The 26,108-nt window shown below is 37.8% G+C and overlaps 1 protein-coding gene across 4 annotated transcripts; it reads right to left on the bottom strand.

Moving 5' to 3' along the window:
* Positions 1–1,133: 1,133 nt before the first annotated feature.
* ZNF607 (zinc finger protein 607) lies at positions 1,134–26,095 on the bottom strand. Of its 4 annotated transcripts, none has more exons than XM_026010207.2 (7): positions 25,878–26,095; positions 24,813–24,890; positions 24,106–24,188; positions 22,502–22,549; positions 21,801–21,927; positions 20,265–20,360; positions 1,134–4,470 (listed from the first exon to the last, which is right to left on the bottom strand). In XM_026010207.2, the coding sequence occupies exons 3-7, from the start codon at positions 24,112–24,114 to the stop codon at positions 2,252–2,254; spliced, it is 2,499 nt and encodes an 832-aa protein (XP_025865992.2). In that variant the 5' UTR covers positions 24,115–24,188; positions 24,813–24,890; positions 25,878–26,095; the 3' UTR covers positions 1,134–2,251. The 4 variants fall into 4 exon arrangements, with proteins under 4 accessions (XP_025865992.2, XP_072603541.1, XP_072603402.1 ...); XM_072747440.1 differs by having other exon boundaries at positions 21,819–21,927; positions 25,878–26,081; XM_072747301.1 differs by lacking the exon at positions 24,813–24,890 and having other exon boundaries at positions 25,878–26,087.
* Positions 26,096–26,108: the final 13 nt, after the last annotated feature.

The following is a 26,108-nucleotide window of genomic DNA, read 5'->3' as shown; positions in this document are numbered from 1 at the left end:
GTCATTGGGTATGTATATGCTTACCTTTAGTGGACATTGCAAGTTTCCCAAACTGGATGTACCAAACTATATTTTCACCAACACACATAAAAGTTCTAATTGCTCCACAGTTTAGCAAATAATACCTGGTACTATAAGATATTTGGCCATTTTGGCAGGTGTGTGTTGGGGGGGATGTATTATTTTATGGTTTCAATATTTCTTTCTCTGATAACTCATGAGGGTGAGCACATTCTCATGTTTTTGGACCATCTGGATATCTCTTTTCTTCATATACAGCTTTTATTATGTGGAGATAGTTTCTCTTTATTCCTATGTTTGTTAAATGTTTTTTTTTTTTTTTTTTTTTTTTTTTTTTTTTTTGTCAAATGCTTTTTCCACACCAACTGAGATGATCATATGGGTTTTTCTCTTCATTTTATTTTTTCTTTCTTCTCTTCATTTTCTTGACAAGACAGATTACATTGGTCAATTTTATGTTAAACCATCCTTGCATTCCAGGAATAAGTCCTGTTTGTTCATCGTATACAATCTTAATATACTGAGCTGTTGTTTAGTATTTTGCTGAAGATTTCTGCACCAATGTTCAAAAGGGATACTGTTCTGTAGTCCTCTTTCTCTAGTGCTTTTGACTGGCTTTGGTAACAGGGTTATACTGGCCTCATAGACTAAGTTAGGAAACATTCCCTCTTCTTTCATTTGTTAGAAAAATCTAAGAGAGATTTGTATTAATTCTTCCAATATTTGGTTTGATTCACCAATGAATTCATCAGGTCTAGGTCTTTCTTTGTTGGGAGATTTTTTAATTACTGAGTCAATTTCCTTACTAGCTATAGACTAGTTATGAGTCTACCCAGATTTTTTATTTCTTTATGATTAAGTCTTGGCTATCTAATTATTTGGCATATAATTTAGAGTACTCTCCAATAATCCTTGTATTTCTGCAGAGTCCGTAGTAATGTCCTCACTTCATTTCTAGTTTTAGCAATTTGAATTATTTTCTTAATCCAACTAGATAAAAGTTTATCTACTTTGTTGATCTTTTTAAAGAAACAATTTTTGGCTTCAAGATTTTCTCTACTGGTAACTCTATCCCACTTCACTTAATTGTCCTAATCTTTATTATTTCCTTCTTTCTGCTAGCTTTGCCCTTAGTTTGTCCTTTTTTCTATTTCCTTAAGTTGTAAAGTTAAGTTGTTGATTTGTTAGGTTGTTATTTTTATTTTTTTATTTTTTAAATTTTTAATTTTTTAAAGATTTTATTTATTTATTCATGAGAGACACAGAAGGAGAGAGAGAGGCAGAGACACAAGCAGAGGGAGATGCAGGCTCCATGCAGGGAGCCCAATGTGGGACTCGATCCTGGGACCCCAGGACCACGCCCTGGGCCGAAGGCAGGCGCTAAACCGCTGAGCCACCCAGGGATCCCCTAGGTTGTTATTTTTAAATATAAACTCTTATAGCTATAAACTTTGCCCTGAGCACCACTTGTAAAACTTAAGTTTATAGTTTTGTCAACTATACTTTCAGTAAAGCTGGTTAACAGAAAAAGAGTGGGCATGTTGGGCCCATAACACTTCCTTACCAAAAGATCAAGAGCCCTCATAGCCTCTGCCATCTACTGGGCTTATTGCCTTCTGTGGAAATATCTTTTCCTGTGTCGGACTCAATGTGTACTCCTTAGTTCTGCTTAATCACAGATGTCAAGGACCCTCAGGGATGCTCCCAGTTTTCTGGATATCAAATCCCTTGGGCAAGGGGTTGCCAATCTGCTGTGTAGCACAAAGGGTGTTACTATGTGCAGGTACACTGCTCCTATCAAATGTAGAGTTGATTTGCTGGCCATGGGTTACTGACATATTATTATAAAAAGCTAGATCCTATGTACTCTCCTTTCTTCCTCTAAGTGAACATTTTATTACTTGATCCTGGTGTTTGCTGTTCTCCATGACCTCAAATCACACAGTAGTCTCTTCCCTGCATGCTACTTATCTGCAGACAGCCTAGCCTCCTGGTCAACAGTGAATCATAGAGGAATGCCACAAGACTTTCTTATATAAAGTACAATACAAATTCTCTGAATGTGAACAACACTGGGGTCATAACTGAAAATTTTCAAGGATTATTTAAATTCTAGGCAGTTTATATCAATATAAATTATTTATACCTTATAAGAATTGAACCATATGTAAAAGCCTTCTCACATTGTTTGTACTTTAAGCATTGAACTAAGCCTAAAGGACTTTTCAGATTAGTTACATTCAAAGGGTTTCTCACCAGTATGAATACTCTGATGTACTTTGAAGTTTGAAATTAGTCTAAAGGACTTCCTGCATTTATTACATTCAAATGGTTTCTTACCACTGTGAATACTCTGATGACGAGTAAGCCGTCCGTATTCACTAAAAGCCTTCCCACATTCCTTACACTCATAGGGTTTCTCACCAGTATGAAATCTATGATGTATAGTAAGTTGATGGCTGCTCCTAAAAGCCTTATCACACAATTTACATTCATAAGGTTTTTCACCTGTATGAATTCTCTCATGTCTAACAAGATGTGAGGCCTGACTAAAGGCCTTCCCACAGTTTTTACATGCAAAGGGTTTTTCACCAGTATGAATTCTGTCATGTTGTATAAGGTTTGAGGCTTGACTAAAAGTTTTGCCACACTGCTTACATTCATAGGGTTTCTCACCAGTATGAATTCTCTGGTGTATTCTAAGTGTCCCAACATCACTAAAGGCCTTCTCACATTCCTTACATACATAGGATTTCTCACCAGTATGAACTCTTCCATGTTGAGCAAAGTTTGAGGCACGACTAAAGGCCTTCCCACATTCTTCACATTCATAGGGTTTCTCACCAGTATGAATTCTTTTATGTACTCTAAGGTCTGTAAAACGAATAAAGGCTTTGCCACATTCCTTACACACATAAGGTTTCTCACCAGTATGAAATCTATGATGTATAGTAAGTTGATGGCTGCTCCTAAAAGCCTTATCACACAATTTACATTCATAAGGTTTTTCACCTGTATGAATTCTCTCATGTCTAACAAGATGTGAGGCCTGACTAAAGGCCTTCCCACAATTTTTACATGCAAAGGGTTTTTCACCAGTATGAATTCTGTCGTGTTGCATAAGGTTTGAGGCCTGACTAAAGGTTTTGCCACACTGCTTACATTCATAGGGTTTCTCACCAGTATGAATTCCCTTATGTACTCTAAGGTCTGTACGACGACTAAAGGCTTTGCCACATTCCTTACACTCATAGGGTTTCTCACCAGTATGAATTCTCTGGTGTATTCTAAGTGTCCCAACATCACTAAAGGCCTTCTCACATTCCTTGCATACATAGGATTTCTCACCAATATGAACTCTTCCATGTTGAGCAAGGTTTGAGGCACGACGAAAGGTCTTCCCACATTCTTCACATTCGTAGGGTTTCTCACCAGTATGAATTCTTTTATGTACTCTAAGGTCTGTAGGACGGCTAAAGGCTTTGCCACATTCCTTACACACATAGGGTTTCTCACCAGTATGAAATCTATGATGTATAGTAAGTTGATAACTGCTCCTAAAAGCCTTATCACACAATTTACATTCATAAGGTTTTTCACCTGTATGAATTCTCTCATGTCTAACAAGATGTGAGGCCTGACTAAAGGCCTTCCCACAGTTTTTACATGCAAAGGGTTTTTCACCAGTATGAATTCTGTCATGTTGTATAAGGTTTGAGGCTTGACTAAAAGTTTTGCCACACTGCTTACATTCATAGGGTTTCTCACCAGTATGAATTCTCTGGTGTATTCTAAGTGTCCCAACATCACTAAAGGCCTTCCTACAATCTTCACATTCATAAGGTTTCTTACCAGTATGAATTCTCTTATGTATTCTAAGATCTGTAAGACGACTAAAGGATTTGCCACATTCCTTACATTCATAAGGTTTCTCACCTGTATGAATTCTCTCATGTCTAACAAGATGTGAAGCCTGACGAAAGGCCTTCCCACAATTTTTACATTCAAAGGGTTTTTCACCAGTATGAATTCTGTCATGTAGCATAAGGGTTGAGGCTTGACTAAAGGCTTTGCCACATTGCTTACATTCATAGGGTTTCTCACCAGTATGAATTCTCTGGTGTATTCTAAATGTCCCAACATCACTAAATGCCTTCCCACAATCTTCACATTCATAGGGTTTCTTACCAGTATGAATTCTCTTATGTATTCTAAAGTCTGTAAGACGACTAAAGGTTTTGCCACATTCCTTACATTCGTATGGTTTTTTACCAGTATGAATTATTTGATGTACTCTAAGGTCTGTATGACAACAAAAGGCCTTCCCACATTCCTTACATTCACATGGTTTCTCTTCATTATAATTTCTGGAATGCAGACTAAGGGATGAATGTTTTGTATAAATGTACATTTTTCCATAGCAGATTATTTCATATCTTGATTCCAAATCTAAAACAAATAAGAAAAAAATTATTTTCCTAATCAGAAAAGGTTCTACAGAATTAAGAAAAATAGGAAATCATACCCATTAGAGATGATTTAAAGATGTCTAAAATAGTTAAACAACTGGAACACATACAAGGAGAATTCAGGAAATAACATTTATGCAGTAGAGTGCTGCATAATGTGCAACAACCAGCTCTACACCCACATCCAGCACTGATTTATAGTGTTTGTCAATGTCTATGGTATAAATACTCCCACCATGGGTAATTTCAGGTTATCAATATAATGTAATGGAACCTAGGCTCTGGACAAAAAGGAAAATCTTGTCTTTAAAGAGCCAGTACCAGCCAGCTCTAACATATAATTTCCATCTAAAATATTTTTTTAATAAATTAATTTTTATTGGTGTTCAATTTACCAACATACAGAAAAACACCCAGTGCTCATCCTGTCAAGTGTCCCCCTCAGTGCCCGTCATCCATTCCCCCCCACCCCCCGCCCTCCTCCCCTTCCACCATCCCTAGTTCGTTTCCCAGAGTTAGGAGTCTTTATGTTCTGTCTCCCTTCCTGATATTTCCCACACATTTCTTCTCCCTTCCATCTAAAATATAATTTATACATGCATAAAATTGAAAAAGGCAACTACTTATACATCAACATTCCTCAGTCACAACTCCCCTAAAAATACACATTTCCACCACTGTGGTTCATTCCCTCCCATGCATAGCCATGTGTGTTCTCCTTTGCTCTTCATAATAGTTAAGATTTCAAGGGTCTTTACTTATCCTGAGATTTTATTATTTCTTATCCTTAGAGCTGTTCAATCTATTTTATTCCTTTATCTCTTTCCTCAGGTCCTCTCTGGCTTTCCCTTTTAACCAAGGCCAACCACTGTAATAATCCCCAGAAAAGTCTATCAATCAACTTTCTGACAAATACCAGGTAAATACCTTACATTATAGGAATACCTCAAAGATACTGAGGGTTTACCATAGCTAATATCATACTCAATGGTTAAAACTGAGAGCCTCTAAGATCAGGAATAAGACAAGGATGCCCACACTCACTACTTTTATTCAACATAGTTCTGGAAGTCCTAGCCACAACAATCAGACAACAAAAAGAAATAAAAGACATCCAAATTGGTAAGGAAGACATAAAAATTTCACTGTCTGCAGATGACATGATACTAAAGAAAATCCTAAAGCCTCCAGCAAAAATCTACTACAACTGATAAATGAATTCAGTAAAGTCAGAGAATACAAAATTAATATATAAATCTGTTGTATTTCTTTTTTTTAAAGATTATTCATTCATTCATTCATTCATTCATTCATTCATTCATTCATTCATTTATTGAGAGAGAGAGAGAGAGAGAGAGGCAGGCAGGCAGAGAGGCAGAGACACAGGCAGAGGAAGAAGCAGGCTCCATGCAGGGAGCCCGACGTGGGACTCGATGCTGGGTCTCCAGGATCACGCCCTGGGCTGCAGGCAGTGCTAAACCGCTGCACCACCGGGGCTGCCCTCTGTTGCATTTCCATACACTAATAATGAAGTAGCAGAAAGAGAAATTAAGACAACCATCCTACGTACAACTGCATCAAAATTAATGAGGTACCTAGGAATAAAGTTAACCAAAGAAGTCAAAGACTTATACTCTGAAAAACTACAGAACAGTGATGAAAGAAATTGAAGATGACAAAAAAAAAAAAAAAAAAGGAAAGTTGTTCCATGCTCATGGATTGGGAGAAGCAATATTGTTCAAATGCCCATACTACCCAAAGCAATCTACAGATTTAATGTAATCCCTATCGAAATACCAATGACATATTTTTTTTAAGATTTTATTTATTTATTCATGAGAGACACAGAGACACAAGCAGAGGGAGAAGCAGGCTCCATGCAGGAAGCCCGATGTGGGACTCAATCCCAGGGCCCCAGGATCAGACCCTAGGCTAAAGGCCACGCTAAACCGCTAGCTACCCAGGCTGCCCCCAATAGCATTTTTCATAGAACTAATATAAACAATACTAAAATTTGTATGAAAACCACAAAAGACACAGAACAGCCAAAGCAACCTTAAAAAACAAGAACAAAACCAGAGGTATCACAATCTCAGATTTCAAGATATATTACAAAATTACAGTAATTAAAACAGTAATGGTATGGCATACATAGATCAACAGAGGAGAACAGAAAATCTAGAAATAAATCCACACTTTTATGGCCAAACTACAGCAAAAGAGGCAAAAATCTACAATGGGAAAAAGACAGTCTCTTCAACAAATTGTATTGGGAAAACTGGACAGCTATGTGCAAAGGAATGAAACTGGATCACTTTCTTACACTATACACAAAAATAAATTCAAAATTCATTGAAGACCTAACTGCATTGGGCAGCCTGGGTGGCTCAGTGGTTTAGTGCCGCCTTCAGCCCAGCGTGTGATCCTGGAGACTGGGGATCGAGTCCCATGTCAGGCTCCCTGCATGGAGCCTGCTTCTCTCTCTGCCTGTGTCTTTGCCTCTCTCTCTCTGTGTCTCTCATGAATAAATAAATAAAACCTTAAAAAAAAAAAAAAAAAGAAAAAGAAAACCTAAGCATGAAACGTGAAATCATAAAATTCCTAGAAGTAAACATAGGCAGTAATCTCTTTGACATAAGCTATAAAAACATTCTTCTAGATAGGTCTCCTTTGGCAAGGGAAACAAAAGCAAAATTAAACTATTGGGAATATATATATACATATATATCCCAATATATTGGGAATATATCAAATAAATTTTACACAGTGAACAAAGAAATCAAAAAAACAAAAAGGCAACCTACTGAGTGGGAGAAGATGTTTCCAAATGATGTATCTAATAAGTGGTTAATATCCAAAATACATAAAGAACTTACACAACTCAACAGCAAAAAACCTAAACAATCCAATTGAAAACATGAATAAATGTTTTCCCAAAGAAGTTATACATACAACAGACAGACACATGAAAAGACTCTCTAATCACCAGGGAAATGTAAACAAAAATAATGAGGTATCACCTCACACTTGCTGGAACAGCTAAATCAAAAACACAAGAAATATCAAGTGTTGGCAAGGACATAGGAAAAAAGGAACCCTAGTGTGCTGTTGGTGGGAATGAAAGCTGGAACAGCCACTGCAGGAAACAGTATGGAGAAAGGCAAAAACTATGTGATCTTTCTTTCTTATATGTGAAATCTTAAACACACACACACACAATCAAGCTCATGGCTACAGAGAACAGACTGATGGTTGCCAGATATAGGGAGGTAGAAGGGAGACAGGTGGGCAGCCTGGGTGGCTCAGCGATTTAGCGCCGCCTTCAGCCCGGGGCCTGATCCTGGAGACCGAGGGTCGAGTCCCACGTCAGGCTCCCTGCATGGAGCCTGCTTCTCCCTCTGCCTGTGTCTCTGCCTCTCTCTCTCTCTCTGTCTTTCATGAATAAATAAATGAAATTAAAAAAAAAAAAAAAAAGGGAGACAGTTGTATAAGCAGACTTGAACACCTATATTATACTTTCTCAATATCTAATCTAAACTATGGATTTAGGGTCACCTAAGTGGCTCAGCGGTTGGGCATCTGCCTTCAGCTCGGATCCCAGGATCTGGGATCGAGTCCCACATCGGGCTCCTTGCAGGGAGCCTGCTTCTCCCTCTGCTTGTGTCCCTGTCTCTCTCTCTGTATCTCTCATGAATAAATTAATAAAATCTTAAGAAAATAAATAAATAAACAAACAAACAAACAAACAAACTATGGATTTAGGATATTTGGATAAAGGGTAGATTTAGGAAGCAAGAAAGAAAGGTGAGCCTGGAGATCTTATTCCAGAAGAAAGGGAAGACTTCAAAGACTCTCACAGCTATGACATCCCAAAACTCCAAAATTACTAGCATAAAGATTATTGTGAGAGATAAACCATGCAATAAAAAGCCATCAATCAGCAATGACATTTTATGAGAGGAAAAAAAATTCTCACCATTAAATAATTCCATAGTTGAAAAAGTAGTTCCAGGGACGCCTGTGGCTCAGAAGTTGAGTGTTTGCCTTTGGCTCAACGTGTGATCCCAGGATCTGGGATTGAGTCCCATACTGGGCACCTTGCATGGAGCCTGCTTCTCCCTCTGCCTAGGTCTCTGCCTCTCTCTCTCTCTCTCTCTTTCTGTGTCTCTCATGAATGAATGAATGAATGAATAAATAATTAAGTAAATAAATAAATATCCTTTAAAAAAAGAAAAAGAGGGATCCCTGGGTGGCGCAGCGGTTCGGCGCCTGCCTTTGGCCCAGGGCACAATCCTGGAGACCCGGAATCGAATCCCACATCGGGCTCCCAGTGCATGGAGCCTGCTTCTCCCTCTGCCTGTGTCTCTCTGCCTCTCTCTCTCTCTCTCTCTCTGTGACTATCATAAAAAAAAAAAAAAAAAAAAAATTTAAAAAAGAAAAAGAAAAAGTAGTTCCAGTATGGTGGCATTAAGTCCCTACAACATGCCCCTCACCTTGACTGATCTCAATTATAAATACCTGACAAGACAAAAAACATTCACCACATAAGGACTATAAATAAAAGTAGTATGGTTTTTAAAAGGAGTCAAAACTTTACAGAGTAACCCAGATTGAGCTGAGTTTCTTGCTATTTTACTTACTCTCATGTCCTTGCCTCAAGGGTTGGTCCCAAGTTATGATGGAGGCAAGCATGAGCTACAAAAATTCCAACAAAACCTGTAATGTATTTCTGGCTGTAAGATCAATGGGAGGAAGCACTGCCAAACTGGAAAGTGAGAAGAGAATCCTGATAGAGAAACAGCCAGAGAAGAAAATTTCCCAATTTGGTATTTGGGTATATGGATCAGTACAACATGTAGCGTTACCAACAACATATGCATAAGAAGGATATACATCAGTGTGGTAACACTATATCTAGTAAACAATTTAAACTGGTACTTGAAGACCTTCCCATAAAGAAAATCCTAAGCCCAGGCCGGTTCATCGGTGAATTGTTCCAAATATAATAAAAAAGTAGAACCAATTCTAAACAAACTTCCAGAAAATTGATGAGGAATCACTTTATGTAGCCAGTTACTCGAATATCAAACAGGAAAAAAAAACAGTACAAGAAGTGAAAGTTACACAGTAAATCCCCTGTAAACGTATATGCAAAATACTAAACAATATCTTACCAAACAGAATCCACCAATATTTCAAAAAAGAAAATATATCATGCCTGTCTTAAGACTGCTTGTGACCATAGCAAAATACCAGACTGGGTAGCTTATAAACAACAGAAATTAACTTCTCACAGTTCTGGACACCAGGAAGTCCAAGATCAAAGCACCAGCATGGTCATATTCTAGTAAAGACCCTTAGCCACTACCTTCTCATTGTGCCCTCCCATAGTGGAAGGGGCAAGAGATCTCTGTGGGATCTCCTTATAAGAACACTAATCCCATTTGAGAGGGCTCTATCCACATAGCCTAAGCATCTCCCAAAATGCCAACATCCTAATGCCATCATCTTTGGGGGTTTGGATTTCAACATATGAATGAATGCTGGAGAAATACAAACATTCAGACCATAACAATGAACAATCTCAGAAATAAGAGACTGGTGGGGCACCTGGGTGGCTCAGTTGGGTAAGTGTCTGACTCTTGATTGTGGCTCAGGTCATAATCTCAGGATCGTGGGATTGAGCACCACATGGGACTCCATACTCAGAAAGGAGTCTGCTTATAATTCTCCCTCTGCTCCTCCCCCTGCTTGTCCTCTGTCTCTCTCAAAATATAAATAAATAAAATCTTAAAAAGAAAAAAAAAAAGAAGACACTGGTTTAATATCTGAAAATTCAATCAATATAATCCACCATATTAGCAAAATAAAAGAAAAAAAACCCATATGGATTGCGTGTAAAGATAAAAAGTTTTTTTTTTTTTTTAAGATTTTATTTATTTATTCATGAGAGACACACAGAGAGAGAGAGAGAGAGAGGCAGAGACACAAGCAGAGGGAGAAGCAGGCTCCATGCAGGGAGCCTGACATGGAACTCGATCCCGGGTTTCCAGGATCAGGACCTGGGCTCAAGGTGGCGCTAAACCGCTGAGCCACCCGGGCTGCCCCTGAAGATAAAAAAAGTTAACAAAAGCTACCACCTATACTTGATAAAAACAACAGATCTATTGGTGAGAGAATGAATACTTACTGCATATTAGGAACAATAAAAGTCAAATGTAATCTACAAAATAGCTACTAGAAAATAACTATTTATTATTAATAGCAAGGGTGAAACATATAAGACCAACACTTAGATAATAGAGAAAGATTCAAGTTTTAGAAATGCAATTTACAGAGCATCAAAAACAGGAAATATTGAGGAGTAAGTATTATAAAATATGTATGAAACCTGCATATGAAAACTTCAAAACACTACTAAGAAAAGTTAAAGATCTAAACAGTGATATATCATATTCATGGTATGAAAAACTTGATATTGTTATGATGTCAATAATTATTGTTGAATTGATTTACAGATTCAATGTAATTCAAATAAAAATTCCAGCAGATTGGTTTTTTTTTTTTTTTTTTTTTTTTTGGTCAAGGATGATGAAATTGACAAGCTGTTCCTAAAGTTTACAGGGAAATGCAAGGGACCTAGAATAATCAAAACAACAACTTACAAAAAAAAAAACCCCACACCACAGTAAGAAGACTAACACTACACAATTATGGGACTTACTATGAAGACATAATAATCAGCAAGTTTAGTATTAATGTCAAGATGCACTAATTAATGGAATAAATAATCAGAAATAGATTCATACATATATGGAAATGTTACTTTCACCATTGTGCAAAGGCAATAGAGTGAACAAAGGGTAGCCTTTTCAAGAAATGATGCAGGAACAATTAGAGAAAAAAAATCCATACTCTGATGAACAAAAATAAACTTTAAAATGGATCACAGACCAGACAGAATGTAAAACATAAAATGTAAAATTTCTAGAAGAAAACAGGAAAAAATACTTGTGACCCTCGGCTTGGCAAAAAATTCTTAGGTACAACACCAAAAACCATAATTCATAAAGAATAAATCAATGAGCTGGATCCTGTCAAAGTTAAAAAACTTCTGTTCTTCCAAAGATATTGCTATAGCAAAACAAAATAGCAGTAGACAATAGTCAAAAAGAATGTATTTTTATGTAGAATATGAGAAATATACCACAAGTTCAATAAGAACACAACCTAATAGGACAGACAAAAGATTTAAAAAGTTACTGTGCCAAAAAAGACAGCAAAGAAGACACTCAACATTATTAGTCATTATGGAAAAGCACATTAAAACCACCATGAAATGCTCCTATATCCTTATTTGAAAGGCCAAAATTAAAAAGATGTCCATACCAATTGTTCATAAGATATGGAAGATCCAGTGGTCTCTTACAGTTGGTGAGAACATGAAATGGTACAAAAACATTATAAAACAGTTTCTTATAAATTTAAATTTATAATTTTATTTATCTAAATCTATGTTTAAAATCTTAAAAATTTAAACATATACCTACCACCCAATCAAGGTATTCAACTCCTAGGTACTTGCCCAAAAGAAATAAAAGCACACATCTATACAAAAACATAAGCAAATGTCCTTAGCATCTTTGTTATTCACCAAAACTAGAAATAACCCAAATGTCCATTTAGAAATGGACAAATGGATGGATAAACAAATGACTATAACAAAATACTGGAATAATACTGAGGAATAAAAAGTAAGAAACTATCAATGCACATAACAATGTGGATGAAACTCCCTCAAAATTCTGAAGAAAACTTCTGATTTTATTATTGTTTATAGAGAACTATAGAAAATACAAGAATTCCATTGTGACAAAAAGTATAAAGTGTATCAGTGCTTGCCTAAGGAAGTTGAAGGAAGACGAGAAAGGATTACAATGGGACACACAGAAACTTCTATGGATTAGAGTAGGCTAAAAGCATGTTACTCCTCACCCCCAAGTTATATTTGAATATTACCTTATGTGATTGAACAATATTTTATATAGCAAAAACCATGTCTCAGTTAAGGATTTGAGAAGATCCTGGGTTATCTGTTGGGATCCAAATGCAATCATAGGTACTCTTACTAGGGAGCAGTAGACAGCATTTTGAGGAAAGGAAGGACACAATATGACCATGGAAGCAGAGACTGGAGTGATGGCCACAAGCCATAAATATTTAACAGCAGCCAAAAGCTTAAAAGATAAAAAACCAAGGAATAGGTTCTCCCCTAGAGTGTCTGCTGACACCTGGATTTCAGACTTCTGAGATACAGAACGGTAAGACAATAAATTCCTGTCATTTGAAATCATCTGGTTTGTGGTAATGTTCCTGTCTTCTTTGGAAAAATGTCTACTCAAATCCATTGCCCAACTTTTTATGGGGTTAGTTTGTCTTTCTGTGGTTTAGCTATAGATCTCTATAAATTCGGAATACCAGAATCTTAGTAGACCTATGATTTATAAGTATATTCTCCCATTCTGTATCTTGGCTTTTTACCTTTTTGACTGTATCCTATGAATCCCAAAACTTAAAAAAAAATTCTTTTAAAGATTTTATGTATTTATTCATGAGAGACACACACACAAGAGAGAGGCAGAGACACAGGCAGAGGGAGAAGCAGGCTCCCACAGGGAGCCCAATGTGGGACACAATCGCAGCCTCCAGGATCACACCCTAAGCGAAAGGCAGATGCTCAACTGCCGAGCCACCCAGGTGTCCCAAAACTTTTAAATTTTTTTATGAAGCACTACTTATCTATTTCTTCAGTTGCCTGAGCTTTCGGTAGCACATTTAATAAACAATCTAGGGGCACCTGGGTGGCATAGTCAGTTGAGCATCCAACTCCTGGATTCAGCTCAGATCGTGATCTCATGCTCATGAGATTCTCTCTCCCTCTGCCCTTCCTGTTCACGCTCTTTTGAAAATAAATAAATCTTTTAAAAAATCCAATTGAAGGTCACAAAGATTTACACCTATGTGCCCTAAAGTATAGTTTAAGCACTTAACATTTGATCTATTTTATGTTAATTTTTGTAGATGGTGTGAGGTGGAGATGCATTCATTGTTTTGCGTGTTAATATAAATATATATATATATTTTTTTTTTTTTTTTTGAGAGAGCGAGCAAGGAAGTGAAGGGCAGAGGGAGACAGAATCTAAGCAGGCTCCATATCCAGCACAGAGCCTGATGTAAGACTTAATCTCACAACCCTCACCTGAGCCGAAATCAAGAGACAGACACTTAACTGAATGGGTCACTCGGGCGCCCCTATAAATATACATTTAACAGGGACACCTGGATGGCTCAGCAGTTGAGCGCCTGCCTTTGGCCGAGGGTGTGATCCTGGAGTGCCAGGATCGAGTCCTACATGGGGCTCCCTGCGTGGAGCCTGCTTTTCTCTCCGCCTGTCTCTGCCTCTCTGTGTGTGTCTCTCATAAATAAATATATTGTGTGTGTGCGTAGATATATATATATTATGTATATACATACACACATATATACATATACATATATACACCTACACATATATATATCTACGCACACACACACACACATATGTATACTATACACATATATACACACATTTGACAAAGAATCATTTGTTGAAAGGCCTCTCCTATCCCCATCCCACTTCCCAACGAACTGTACCAACATCCTTACTGAAAATCCAATGGCCATAGATCTATTGGTTTACTCAGAAAACCCAGAAATGGGTGCCTGGGTAGCTCAGTTGGTTAAGAGTCTGCCTTCAGCTCAGGTCATGATTCCAGGGACCTGGGATGGAGCCCGCATTGGGCCCCTGCTCAGCGGAAAGTTTGTTTCTCCCTCTCCCTCTGCCTGCGGTTCCCCCTGGTTCTGCTCTCTGATAAATTAATTAAAAATCTTTAAAAAAAGAAAAGAAAACCCAGAAACGGACACACAACTATATGGTCAACTAATCTCTGACAAAGCAGGAACACACAATGCAAAGAAGACAGTCTCTTCAACAAATGGTGTTGGGAAAACTGAATAGGAACTTGCAGAAGAATGAAATTGGACCATTTTCTTAAAGCATATGCAAAAATAAGTTCAAAATGGATGAAAGACCTAAATGTGAGATAGGAAACCATCAAAATCTTAGAGGAAAACATAGGCAGCAACCTCTTTGACTTCAACAGTAGGAATCTCTTATTAGACACATCTCTCGAGACAAGGAAAACAAAAGCAAAAATGAACTTCTGGGACATCATCAAGATAGAAAAATTCTGTACAGTGAAGGAAGCAATCAACAAAACTAAAAGGAGGCCTACAGAAGGAAGGAGATTTTAGCAAATGATATATATGACAAAGGGTTAGTATCCAAAAATCTATAAAGAATTTATCAAACTCAACACCCAAGAAACAAATAATTCAGTTAAGGAATGGGCAGAAGACATAAATAGGCATATTTCCAAAGACATCCAGATAGCCAACATACACATGAAAAGATGTTCAACATCACTCATCATCAGGGAAATACAAATCAAAAGCACAATGAGAGATACCACCTCACACCTACCAGAAAAGCTAAAATTAACACAGGAAATAACAGATGTTGGTGAAGATGTAGAGAAAGGGGAACCCTCTTACACTGCTGATGGGAATGCAAATTGGTGCAGCTACTCTGGAAAACAGTGTGGAGGTTCCTCAAAAAGTTAAAAGTAGAACTACCTGACAACCCAGTAATTGCACTAATAGGTACTTGCTGAAAGGATACATAAATACTAATTCAAAGGGGCATATGGACCCCAATGTTTATAGCAGCATTATCAACAATAAGCTGAACTATGGAAAGAGTCCAGATGTCCATCGACTGATGAAGGGATAAAGAAAATGTGACAGACATATACAATGGAGTATTACTCAGCCATCAAAAAGAATGAAATCTTGCCATTTGCAATGATGTGGAATGGAGCTAGAGCATACTATGTTGAGCAATATAAGTCAGTCAGAGAAAGATAAACACCATATGATTTCACTCAGATGTGGAATTTAAGAAACAAAACAGATGAACATGGGGAAGGGGGGAAAAAGAGAGAAGCAAACCATAAGAGACTCTTTTTTTTTTTTTTTTTTTAAGATTTTATTTATTTATCCATGAAAGACAGAGAGAGAGAGGCAGAGACACAGGCAGTGGGAGAAGCAGGCTCCATGCAGGGAGCCTGACGTGGGACTTGATCCTGGGACTCCAGGATCACGCCCTGGGCCAAAGGCAGACGCTAAACCGCTGAGCCACCCAAGGATTCCCCAAGAGACTCTTAAATAAAGAGAACAACCTGATGGAGGGGAGGAAGGAGGGAAATGAGCTAAATGGGTGCTGAGTATTAAGGAGGGCACTGATTGTGTTGAGCACTAGGTATTATATGTAAGTGATGAATCACTAAATTTTACTCTTGAAATCAATACTACACAATCTGATAACTAGAATTTAAATAAAAATGTGAAGTTTATTTTTTGAGAGAGACAGAGATAGTGACAGAGATAGCAAGAGAGAGCATAAGCAGGAAGGAGAGGGAGAAGCAGATTCCCCACTGACCAGGGAGCAGGACACTGGGCTTGATCACAGGACCTTGGGATCATGTCCTGAGCTGAAAGTAGACACTTAACTAACTGACCCACCCAGGCACCTTGAATTAAAATAGAAATTTGAAGGAATAAAAAGATAATATTGGTTTATTTCAGGATACTTTTATTTTACACATACAGAGACACAGAAAAAATGCTAGGACCACACTGTTGCGTTAGTAAGTTTTGAAATTGGAAAGAATAATTGCTCTTACATCCTTTTTTTAAAGCTTTTTAAAAAAAAAAAAAAAAAAAACAAAAACAATTCTGGGTTCAGGCAGCTCCGGGGGCTCAGTGGTTTAGTGCTGCCTTCAGCGCAGGGTGAGATCCTGGAGACCCAGGACCGAGTCCTGTGTCAGGCTCCCTGCATGGAGCCTGCTTCTTCCTCTGCCTGTGTCTCTACATCTCTCATGAATAAATAAATAACATCTTTAAAAATAATAGTAAACAATTCTGGTTTCCTTGCATTTCCAAAAAATGATACGATCAGCTTGTAATCAAGTCAGCTGAAATAATTTTGGTAGGAATTGTGGTGAGTCTTTACATTAACTGGGAAACTATCAACAGTATTAAATATGCTGATTCATTAATATGGGTTAATTTCAATTTCCTTAGATATACTTAAATGTCTTTTTTTTTTAAAGATTTTATTTATTTATTAGAGAGAGAGAGAGAGAGAGAGAGAGAGATACAGGCAGAGGGAGAAGCAGGCTCCATGCAGGGAGCCTGACATGGGACTCGATCCCAAGTCTCCAGGATCATGCCCTGGGCTGAAGGCGGCGCTAAACCGCTAAGCCACCGGGGCTGCTCTTAAATGTCTTTTCTAATAGGGTAGTTTTCAGTATATAATCTGGCATTTCTCTTGTTAAATTTGCAAGTAAGTATTCTGTTTTGTTTTGTTTTTTAAGATTTTGTTTATTCATGAGAGACATAGAGAGAAGCAGAGACATAAGGAGAGGGAGAAGCAGGCTCCCTGTGGGGAACCTGATTCAGGACTCAATCCCAGGACCCTGAGATCACAACCTGAGCCAAAGGCCAGGAAGACTGAGCCACCCAGGTACCTCTAGTTGTCCGATCCATTATTGAAAGTGACATTGTGGTCTCTACAAATTATTGTTGAATGTTCTATTTTTTCCTTCATTCTGTTGAGTTTTTGTTTCACATATTTTAGGGTTCTGTTGTTAGGTGATATGTATTTATATCATATTGATAGATTGGCACTTTTATTATTACAAAATATTCTTGTTTGTCTCTACTAACAATTTTCACTTTAAGTCTTTTTTTTCTGATACTAGTAGAACCACTCCAGCTCTCTCTTGGTTGTATTTTGCATACTCTTTTTTTCCATCCTTTATTTTAACCTATTTGTGTTTTTGACACTACAATGTATTTCTTATAGACAGCACACAGTTGAATGTTTTATTTTTAATCCATTCTGCCACTGTTGGTCTTTTAAATGGAATGGGTACTCAATTTACATTTAATGTAATTACTGATAGAATTAACATCTGAGGGCACCTGGGTAGCTTAGTGGTTGAGCGTCTGCCTTTGGCTCCGGTTGTGGTCCCGAAGTCCTGGGATCGAGTCCTGTATCAGGCTCCCCAGAGGAAGCCTGCTTCTCTCTTGGCCTCTCTCTGTGTGTCTCTTGTGAATAAATAAATAAAATCTTTTTTTTAAGTTTTTTAAATTTATTTTTTAATAAATAAAATCTTTTTTTTAAGTTTTTTTAAATTTATTTTTTTAAATTTTATTTATTTATTCACAAGTGACACACACACAGAGAGAGAGGCAGAGACATAGGCAGAAGGAGAAGCAGGCTCCATGCAGGGAGCCTGACGTGAGACTTGAACTAGGACTCCAGGATCACGCCCTGGGCCAAAGGCAGGCACAAAATCGCTGAGCCACCCAGGGATCCCACAAAAAAAAATTTTTTTTTAAATTTACATCTGAAATTTTACTTCTTAGCTTCTATGTCTTATGTCTTTTCTCCCTATCTCTTAATTACTGCCTTCTCCTGTGATAAAAATTACGTTCTAGAGTACCATTTGATTTCTTTACTTTTTTTTTTTTTTTTTAAGATTTATTTATTTGAGAGAGAATGCATGCATGGGGATGAGGAGGGGGCAGTCTTCAAGCAGACTCCCCAACAAGTGCAGAGCCCTATGCAGGACCTGATTTCACAAACTGAGATTATGACCTGAGCCAAAACCAAGAATAAGAAGCCTAACTGAGACACGCAGGCACTCTTTTTACTGTTTGTTTTGTTTTTTTGCTATATAATTTTTTAGTTATTTTCTTAATGGTGTTCCTGAGAATTACAATTAAGATCTTAGTTGGTTGGGACGCCTGGGCTTAGTGGCTGAGCATCTGTCTTCAGCTCAGGGCATGATCCTGGAGTCCTGGGGATCGAGTCCCACATCAGGCTCCTTGCATGAAGCCTGCTTCTCCATCTGCCTATGTTTCTGCCTCTTTCTGTATCTCTCATGAGTAAATAAAATAAAATAAACCAATTACTATCAACTTAATTATAACTATAAAAAACTACGTTCCTGAATACCTCCATTCCTTCCCCAAACCATGATAATCTGAACAATTGAAAAAAAAAATAATAGAAGAAGCTCTAAAACCACAAATCCAGAGTTTGACTCCTTCCTCAAAATTGAGGAAAGTTAATTTGCATCTAAATAGCCAAAAAAAGAACCCATGATTAAGTTCCATACAAAGTATTATGACTAAAGTTAAAGACAGTTATAGAAACAATATACATACATCTAAAACAAATGCTAAAACAAACCTAAAACAGGGAAAAACCAAATCATACTATTTAGAAACATGCTAAGAGAAAAGTAAATATTTTAGATTATAAAAGAGCCTAAGTGAAATTTAGAAAAATTCAGAATTAGATAATAGAATTTGTAAGCAAATTTCACATAAATAAAAAATGAATACCAACCTAGAAATATGAGAATAAATCCAACAGATAAATGTTAACACAAATAAAGAAATATTTGAAAAGAATGTAAAAATGAATAACAAATCAATCTATAATGGTTCTATCTATACTTCTGTGTAAGTCTTTTTTTCCAATCAGGGATTCTAATGACTCTTAAAAAACAATTCTAATTCTTTATAATAAACCACAAATCTTATAGGATCTGATCCTTCTTAATATACTGGCTTCACGTCCTGTTAGTCACCACTCACTAAATCTGATCTACATGCTGCTCCTCAAACACACAAACCTCATTCCCCCTTCATGGTCTCTGCATTGTGTTTCACTCTCTTTGGAATGTTTTTGCTCATACACTTTGAGACCCTGAGCCCTTACTTCATGTCTCCGCAAAAATGTTACCTCCTCTGAAAATGGTTCCTCACAATGCTACCTTACTGAAGTTTGCTGTGTTCTTGGCTAGTGTCTGTCCTAACATATATTTCACAATCTGATATTACCTATTTATTTTTGTACTTATCTCTTCTTTAATACAGTATAATCTGCATTATTGCACAGACATTATCTGTCCTACTGAGTATTACTGGATTGACTGTGCCAAGTACAGTGCCAGACTAAGTATTCAAATACATGCCAGATACATGAATGAATGTATTTTTTAAAAAAGATTTTTACGTATTTATTTTGAAAGAGCACATGTGCACTCAAGAGTGGGGAAAGGGGCAGAGGGAGAAGGAGAGGGAGAAAGAATTTGAAGCAGACAGAACTCAATGCAGGGCTCAATCTCAAGACAGCAAGGCCATGACCTGAGCCAAAACAGGGGCAGATGCTTAAGCGACTGATCCATCCAGGCACCCCAGGAATGAATGTATTTCAGACAACAGAGCCCCATTGAAAAAGAATATCTGGAAAAAATTTGGGTCCAAAACACAGGTAAAATGGCTACACTTCAGAAAGGAGTGTCTAGCAATGAATTGGGAGAGAAAAATGAGAAAAATTACATACTGAATGGTTAATGAAGTAAAGTTTACTGGGTAGCTCATACTGAAAAATTTCCGCTCAATATTATAAACCTTTTCTTTACTGAGAAAGGAATCTTCCAACCAACATTTCAAGGATGTGTTTACCATGTGCATTGACCACTCGGGCTATTACTTTCATAAATGACTTCCCTTGCCTGATTTGTTCGTTCTTACCTGTATCCCATCTTTTGGTTTCTTCCCTTAGAACCATCCAGGGTTCTTTTCCTTGCTCCAATAAGGTAATTATATCTGGCTTAGAAATGGAATAGCCTGAGTATAAAGAAAAGAAATGCCACAGGCTGTAGACATGAACTTTGAAAGTCAAAATTAAAATTATAGTAATTGAAAGGTCAAAAAAATATTGAATATTTTAGAGAAGAAAGAATTAAAGAACCTGAGATTAGTTAGATAATATAAAATTTTGTTTTGCTGTTTGTTTAAAATTTAAATTCATATGTATTCCAATTCAAGAGAACAAGCAGAATGTGGGTGAAAACACAACACACTCTGGAACCTGGGATCAATTCCTGCCTTTTCCACTTTCCAGTCTGGGTATAACCTTGGACAACACTTAAACCCACTATACCTCAGTATTCACACTTATATAATGGGGATAATAACAGCAATGTTGGGAGGATTATATCAGTTAATACTCTCAATTATCTTTAGGGGCACCTGGCTGGCTAAGTTGAAAGAACCTATAACTCTTGAACTCGGAGTCATTAGTTCAAACTCCCAGTTGGGTACAGAGATTACTAAAAAAAATAAACTTAAAAAAAAAAAGCATATCCTTCTTAAGGAGTGAAGTGTTCATATTTAAAAAAAAAACACTCAGTTATTTTTATCACATAATGTACTCAGAATACTGACAGAATACTGACACACTAATCATGTTAGCTATTAACATCATTGCTGTTATGCCCTCAGGGTTACTACAGTACACAAGAGATAGCTATAGGACATTCATCCCATTTTGAATGTAATTTTCATGGATTACAACTTTCAGTCATAAAGCAGATGAACATTGTCTTAGGAAACAGACAGCTTTTCATACAGTTTTAAATGAATTTCAATTATCCAATCCACCGCTATATAAATTGTGGAGGCTCATTTGATAATAAGAGAAATTCAGGACTCTGTCAAGCTCCTATCTCTGAAACTGGATCAAATAAAGTGGGGTAGGGCAGCCCCGGTGGTGCAGCGGTTTAGTGCCGCCTGCAGCCAAGGGCGTGATCCTGGAGACCCTGGATCGAGTCCCACGTCAGGCTCTCTGTATGATGCCTGCTTCTCCCTCTGCCTGTGTCTCTGCCTCTCTCCCTCTCTCTGTCTCTATGAATAAATAAAATCTTTAAAAAATAAAAATAAAAAAATAAAGTGGGCTATTAACAGCAATCTGGAGCACAAATGAATAAGAAATTTAGATCCTTTGACAAGGTCATACAATATATGCCACAGAATTCTAATTTGCCAGCTTGATCATTATGGAAAAAAAGGCAAATACAAAAAAAGACCAGAGGGGGTTCTCAATAACACTGAAGGAAAGACAAAGGTGCTTAATGGAGTTGCCATTTCCAACCTGACAAAAGCTCAAGATACTTCTTGGGGGAAGAGAAAAAAGCAAATTTAACATAATTCTAAAATTCTGTTACTTTCAGAGCCTATAGAGCAGATTCTAAATTTATCTAAATTATCTGACGCCAATAAACATACCCAGTGAGACCAAGTTACCATAGTTCTCCATCATTACATCTCGGTACAAAGACTTCTGAACAGGGTCAAGACATTCCCATTCCTGCTGAGAGAAGCCTATGGCCACATCACTGAATGTTAATGATCCCTGAAACAGTAAATACATGTATTACTGAAGAAATTAAAAGCAGAGAGATGAAGGACTTCTATGCAGAAAAAGAGCAATGTAGGAAGCGTGTAGGCTAGAAATCTATGATGGAAAAGGGGACTGAAACAGAACGTATATATATTTTGAAGCTGGCTGATAGATAAAAAATCCTCTGTGCTCTGGGATACTTCTAAATGTCTAAACCTTTTGGAAATGAACAAAATAATAATGTCTACCTACTAAATTAAAAAAGTATAATTAAAAATTATAAGATCAATAGCCAAACGGTATGTTGGCTATTCTCAATAAATGTGAGCTACTAAGGAATATTTTTCTTTTTAAGGGAAGAAAAAATTTAATCATGGGATACCTCTTTCCAAATTTTAGATAACTGGGTTGAACTAAATTAAGACTTACTTCAATCATCAAGTACTTCACTATTTCAAATCTTACCATAAGTATTTTTACCTGTTTCAATAAATCCATGTATTTTTTGGACACATGATACTACATTTTATGGGTATATCAGATTTAATCACTTACATACTTAGCAAGAAGAGAAACATCAACTTACATGAGCCATTGTTTTAGGTCTGCAAGAGGTGACTGATCCTCTGGGTTCCTGTACCAGAACATATTTTATGGATATGCCAGATTTAATCATTTATACACTTAGGTGCATAACATAGGTTGCATCCACAATTCTAAAATTCTGTTACTGGCTAATTTTTATTGCCACCTACAAATTCTCACTCAACACTTTCTGTATTTTAAGTGTGGTAGGTTGGGATCCCTGCGTGGCTCAGCGGTTTAGTGCCTGCCCTCGGCCCAGGATATGATCCTGGAGTCCCGGGATCAAGTCCCACGTCAGGCTCCCTGCATGGAGCCTGCTTCTCCCTCTGCCTGTGTCTGCCTCTCTCTCTCTCTCTCTGTGTCTCTCATGAATAAATAAATAAAATCTTAAAAAAAAAAAAAGTATGGTAGGTCACTTTACTAATTACCAGTGATCTCTATTTCCTACTATTTATGTCCTTGTGTAATCCCCTCCCTTTGAATATGGGCTGAACCCAATCAAAGTGACTTTTTTTTAAGAAATGAAATACAGTAAAAGTGATGGAATGTTACTTCCAACATTAGGTTATAAAAGACTATAATTTCTCTGTTGCTCATCCTATATTGTTGTATTACTTGCTCACTCTGATAAAGTCAGCTACCATGTTGTGAGCTGCCTTCTGGACAGGCCCACATACAATAAACCAAGAGCAACCTCCAGCCAAAAGTTACTGAGGAAGTAAGGTCCCTAGTCCAAAAGTCCATGAAGAACTGTATCCTATAAACAATCATGTGAGTGAACTTGAGTGCAGATTCACTCAAAGCTAAGTTTTAACATATCTGTAGGTACGCCCTGGTGGCTCAGGGCTGAGTGTCTGCCTTTGGCTCAGGGCATGATCCCAGGGTCTCAGGATTAAGTCCCATATTGGGCTCCCTGCAGGGAGCCTGCTTCTCTTCTATGTTTCTGCCTCTCTTTCTCACTCTCTCTCTGTGTCTCTCATGAATAAGTAAATAAAATCTTAAAAAAAAAAAAAAAGGTTCTGAAGAAGGCTGGTTAATTATACAGGTGTCACCCAAATTTGGCATTTTTCATTCAGCAAAAAAAGAGCCTTACTATTTATTTCTCATGGCTTCCCTATCAAAGCCACGATCTCCATTATCAAAGCCCCAAACGTATACGAATCCATACAAAGCATGAGATTTTCCCCTACATTAAGATTCAGGTCATTCGGTGACAAGTTCCTCCTCATTTACCTAGAAATCTCAGGTTTGTAGAAAATTTCAAAGTCTTACCATGAATAAAGAACCATTGTCCCCTTCTCGTCAAACTATAGACCTAACCTTTACTTGAAAGAATTTAACTCCTTCACTATTCTCTAATGCCCTTAAATAAAGAATGGGCACTTAAGAATATCTTGAATAATTTGGTCAGTAATTACATAAACATTAGTTAGTTTAAAGTGGGCAAAAGAGAGGGCATTAGGCAATTTGGCATCACATTTCACTGGAACAAAGGCTGGGAAGCAGGTTATTTGAAGAACCTTTCCTTCAAGAAAATTAATGAAAATACTTACATGACCTAAAAAATACACACATATTTTAGAAAGAAGAGAAACATCAACTTACATGAGCCATTGTTTTAGATCTGCAAAAGGTGATTGATCCTCTGTGTTCCTCTACCAGAAAAGTAGAGTCTAGAAAACCCAAACCTGGGAGAACAGAAGGACTGTGAGACCAGTTGTGCTTTCGGCTGTATCCACTGGACTTCAGTTAACCTTATTATTATATTCTAGTATTCTAGGTTTTAAATTACCTCACATCATGCACAATTTAGTAAGTTAGATTGTAGACAAATTCATTTCTTCATTCAATTCCCATGGGTCTCTGCTGCAGAGTCATTTCTGCATTGAATCCAGACCAGACACTTTCAAAGGAAAATTTCTGATCCATGTGACAGAATGTGGTAAGGAAGATGTGGACCTGAGCTCTGTGAGAATATCCTCCTCTTTCCACTTCTACCTCAAGACTGAAGAGGCCACATCATCTAAAGGAGAACCTCTTTTGTGGCCTTGAAATTTGGTGAAGTTGTTCAAAATATTAGAGATGGACATAGAATATTCAGCATTCTGAGTCTAACAATTATTACCAGTTAAATATAAGACAGACCAACATTGCACTACAATATGAAACAGTCGTTAAGTTAGGAAGAATATTTACACGGAAAATGTCAACAAAAAATAATCAGGCAAAAAAAAAAAAAAGAAAAATAAAATAATCAGGCTGAGCAATACATTTATTTATATAAAATATAAGAATATATTAATTAGGCGCACCTGGCTGGCTCAGTTGATAAGAGTATGCCCTCTTGATCTCAGGTATGAGTTCAAGCTCCAGGTTGGGTGTAGAGTTTACTTAAAATAAAATTTTCAAAAAGAAGAGAAAAAAAAAAAGAATTTATTAATACAAAGAAGGGACACCTGGGTGGCTCAGCAGTTGAAGTCTGCCTTGGGCTCAGGGCATGATCCCAGAATCTGGGATCGAGTCCCACATCGGGCTCCTTGCAGGGAGCCTGCTTCTCCCTCTGCCTGTGTCTCTGCCTCTCTATCTGTCTCTCTCATGAATAAATAAAATCTTTTTTAAAAATCAATACAAAGAAGACTTCCTGACAGATAATCTTAAAACAGAAGACAGGGATGCCTGGGTGGCTCAGGGGTTGGGCATCTTCCTTTGGCTCAGGGCATGATCCCGGGGTACTGAGATCGACTCCCACATCGGGCTCACTGTGGGGAGCCTGCTTCTCCCTCTGCCTGTGTCTCTGCCTCTGTGTGTCTCTCATGAAAAATAAAATCTTAAAAAAAAAAAAAAAGACAGAAAAGGTCTGGAAATTTACATGGTCATATGCTAACCCTTCTTATATTTGTGGTCATGTTTCGTTTTGGGGGGTGTGCTGTTAGACACGAATCACTGTGTATTCAAATGTTTTTAGTCAATACATGAAACAATCAAGACTAGTGAACATACCAAATATTCCTTTGCCATGATCAGAACTTGACTTCAACATTCCTAATCTTTTCACTTAGATCTTTATGTTTACTTCATAGTCATTGTAACAACTGCATAATAACTTGAAACTTTGTTTTTAATTTATTAAGTTGGAGGTTTCCGGGAAGTTCTTTGCATTTTCAGTTCAGACTGTTTTACTGAATGGTTTGCATTTTGTTTCTTTCCTTTGGCCCCTCACCCGCAGCACGGCCTCTCGCACACACATACCCTTCCCGTCTTTCTCATGGGGACACAAGGACCCTCCTCTGCGGCTCGAGCACCCACAGGCCCGAGCGGGGCGGGCACCCGCGCTCCCGACTCCCACGCTTCACAAAGCCTCCCGCAGCCTCACTCACCTCCACTGGCAGTCCACGCGGGCTCCTCGCTACGTCCGCACAGCCTTTTCCGCGGCGACTCATGCGGACGTCTTCTTCACACGGGGCCACTCACGCGCGGCGCCCAACAAGCGACACCGCCCGGGTCACCGTGAGGCGCAGAGCGGAGGTTCGCGGAAGCCCCGAAGCAAAGCGACCCGGCCGGCCCGAGCCCCGGAGACTTCTGGGAGTGGCCGCGCGACCAGGGTGTGC

The sequence above is a fragment of the Vulpes vulpes genome, chromosome 1, assembly GCF_048418805.1.
Source record: "Vulpes vulpes isolate BD-2025 chromosome 1, VulVul3, whole genome shotgun sequence".
Lineage (NCBI taxonomy): Eukaryota > Metazoa > Chordata > Mammalia > Carnivora > Canidae > Vulpes > Vulpes vulpes.
Note: the sequence above shows the minus strand (reverse complement) of the source record. Positions and strands in the feature narration are given on the sequence as shown.

Coding starts and splice junctions, on each gene's coding strand:
- ZNF607 (XM_026010207.2), bottom strand. Junction 21,928..22,501: donor GACCTAAAACAATGGCTCAT/GTAAGTTGATGT, acceptor TTACTGTTTCAG/GGATCATTAACATTCAGTGA. Junction 4,471..20,264: donor AACCAAAAGATGGGATACAG/GTAAGAACGAAC, acceptor TATTTGTTTTAG/ATTTGGAATCAAGATATGAA.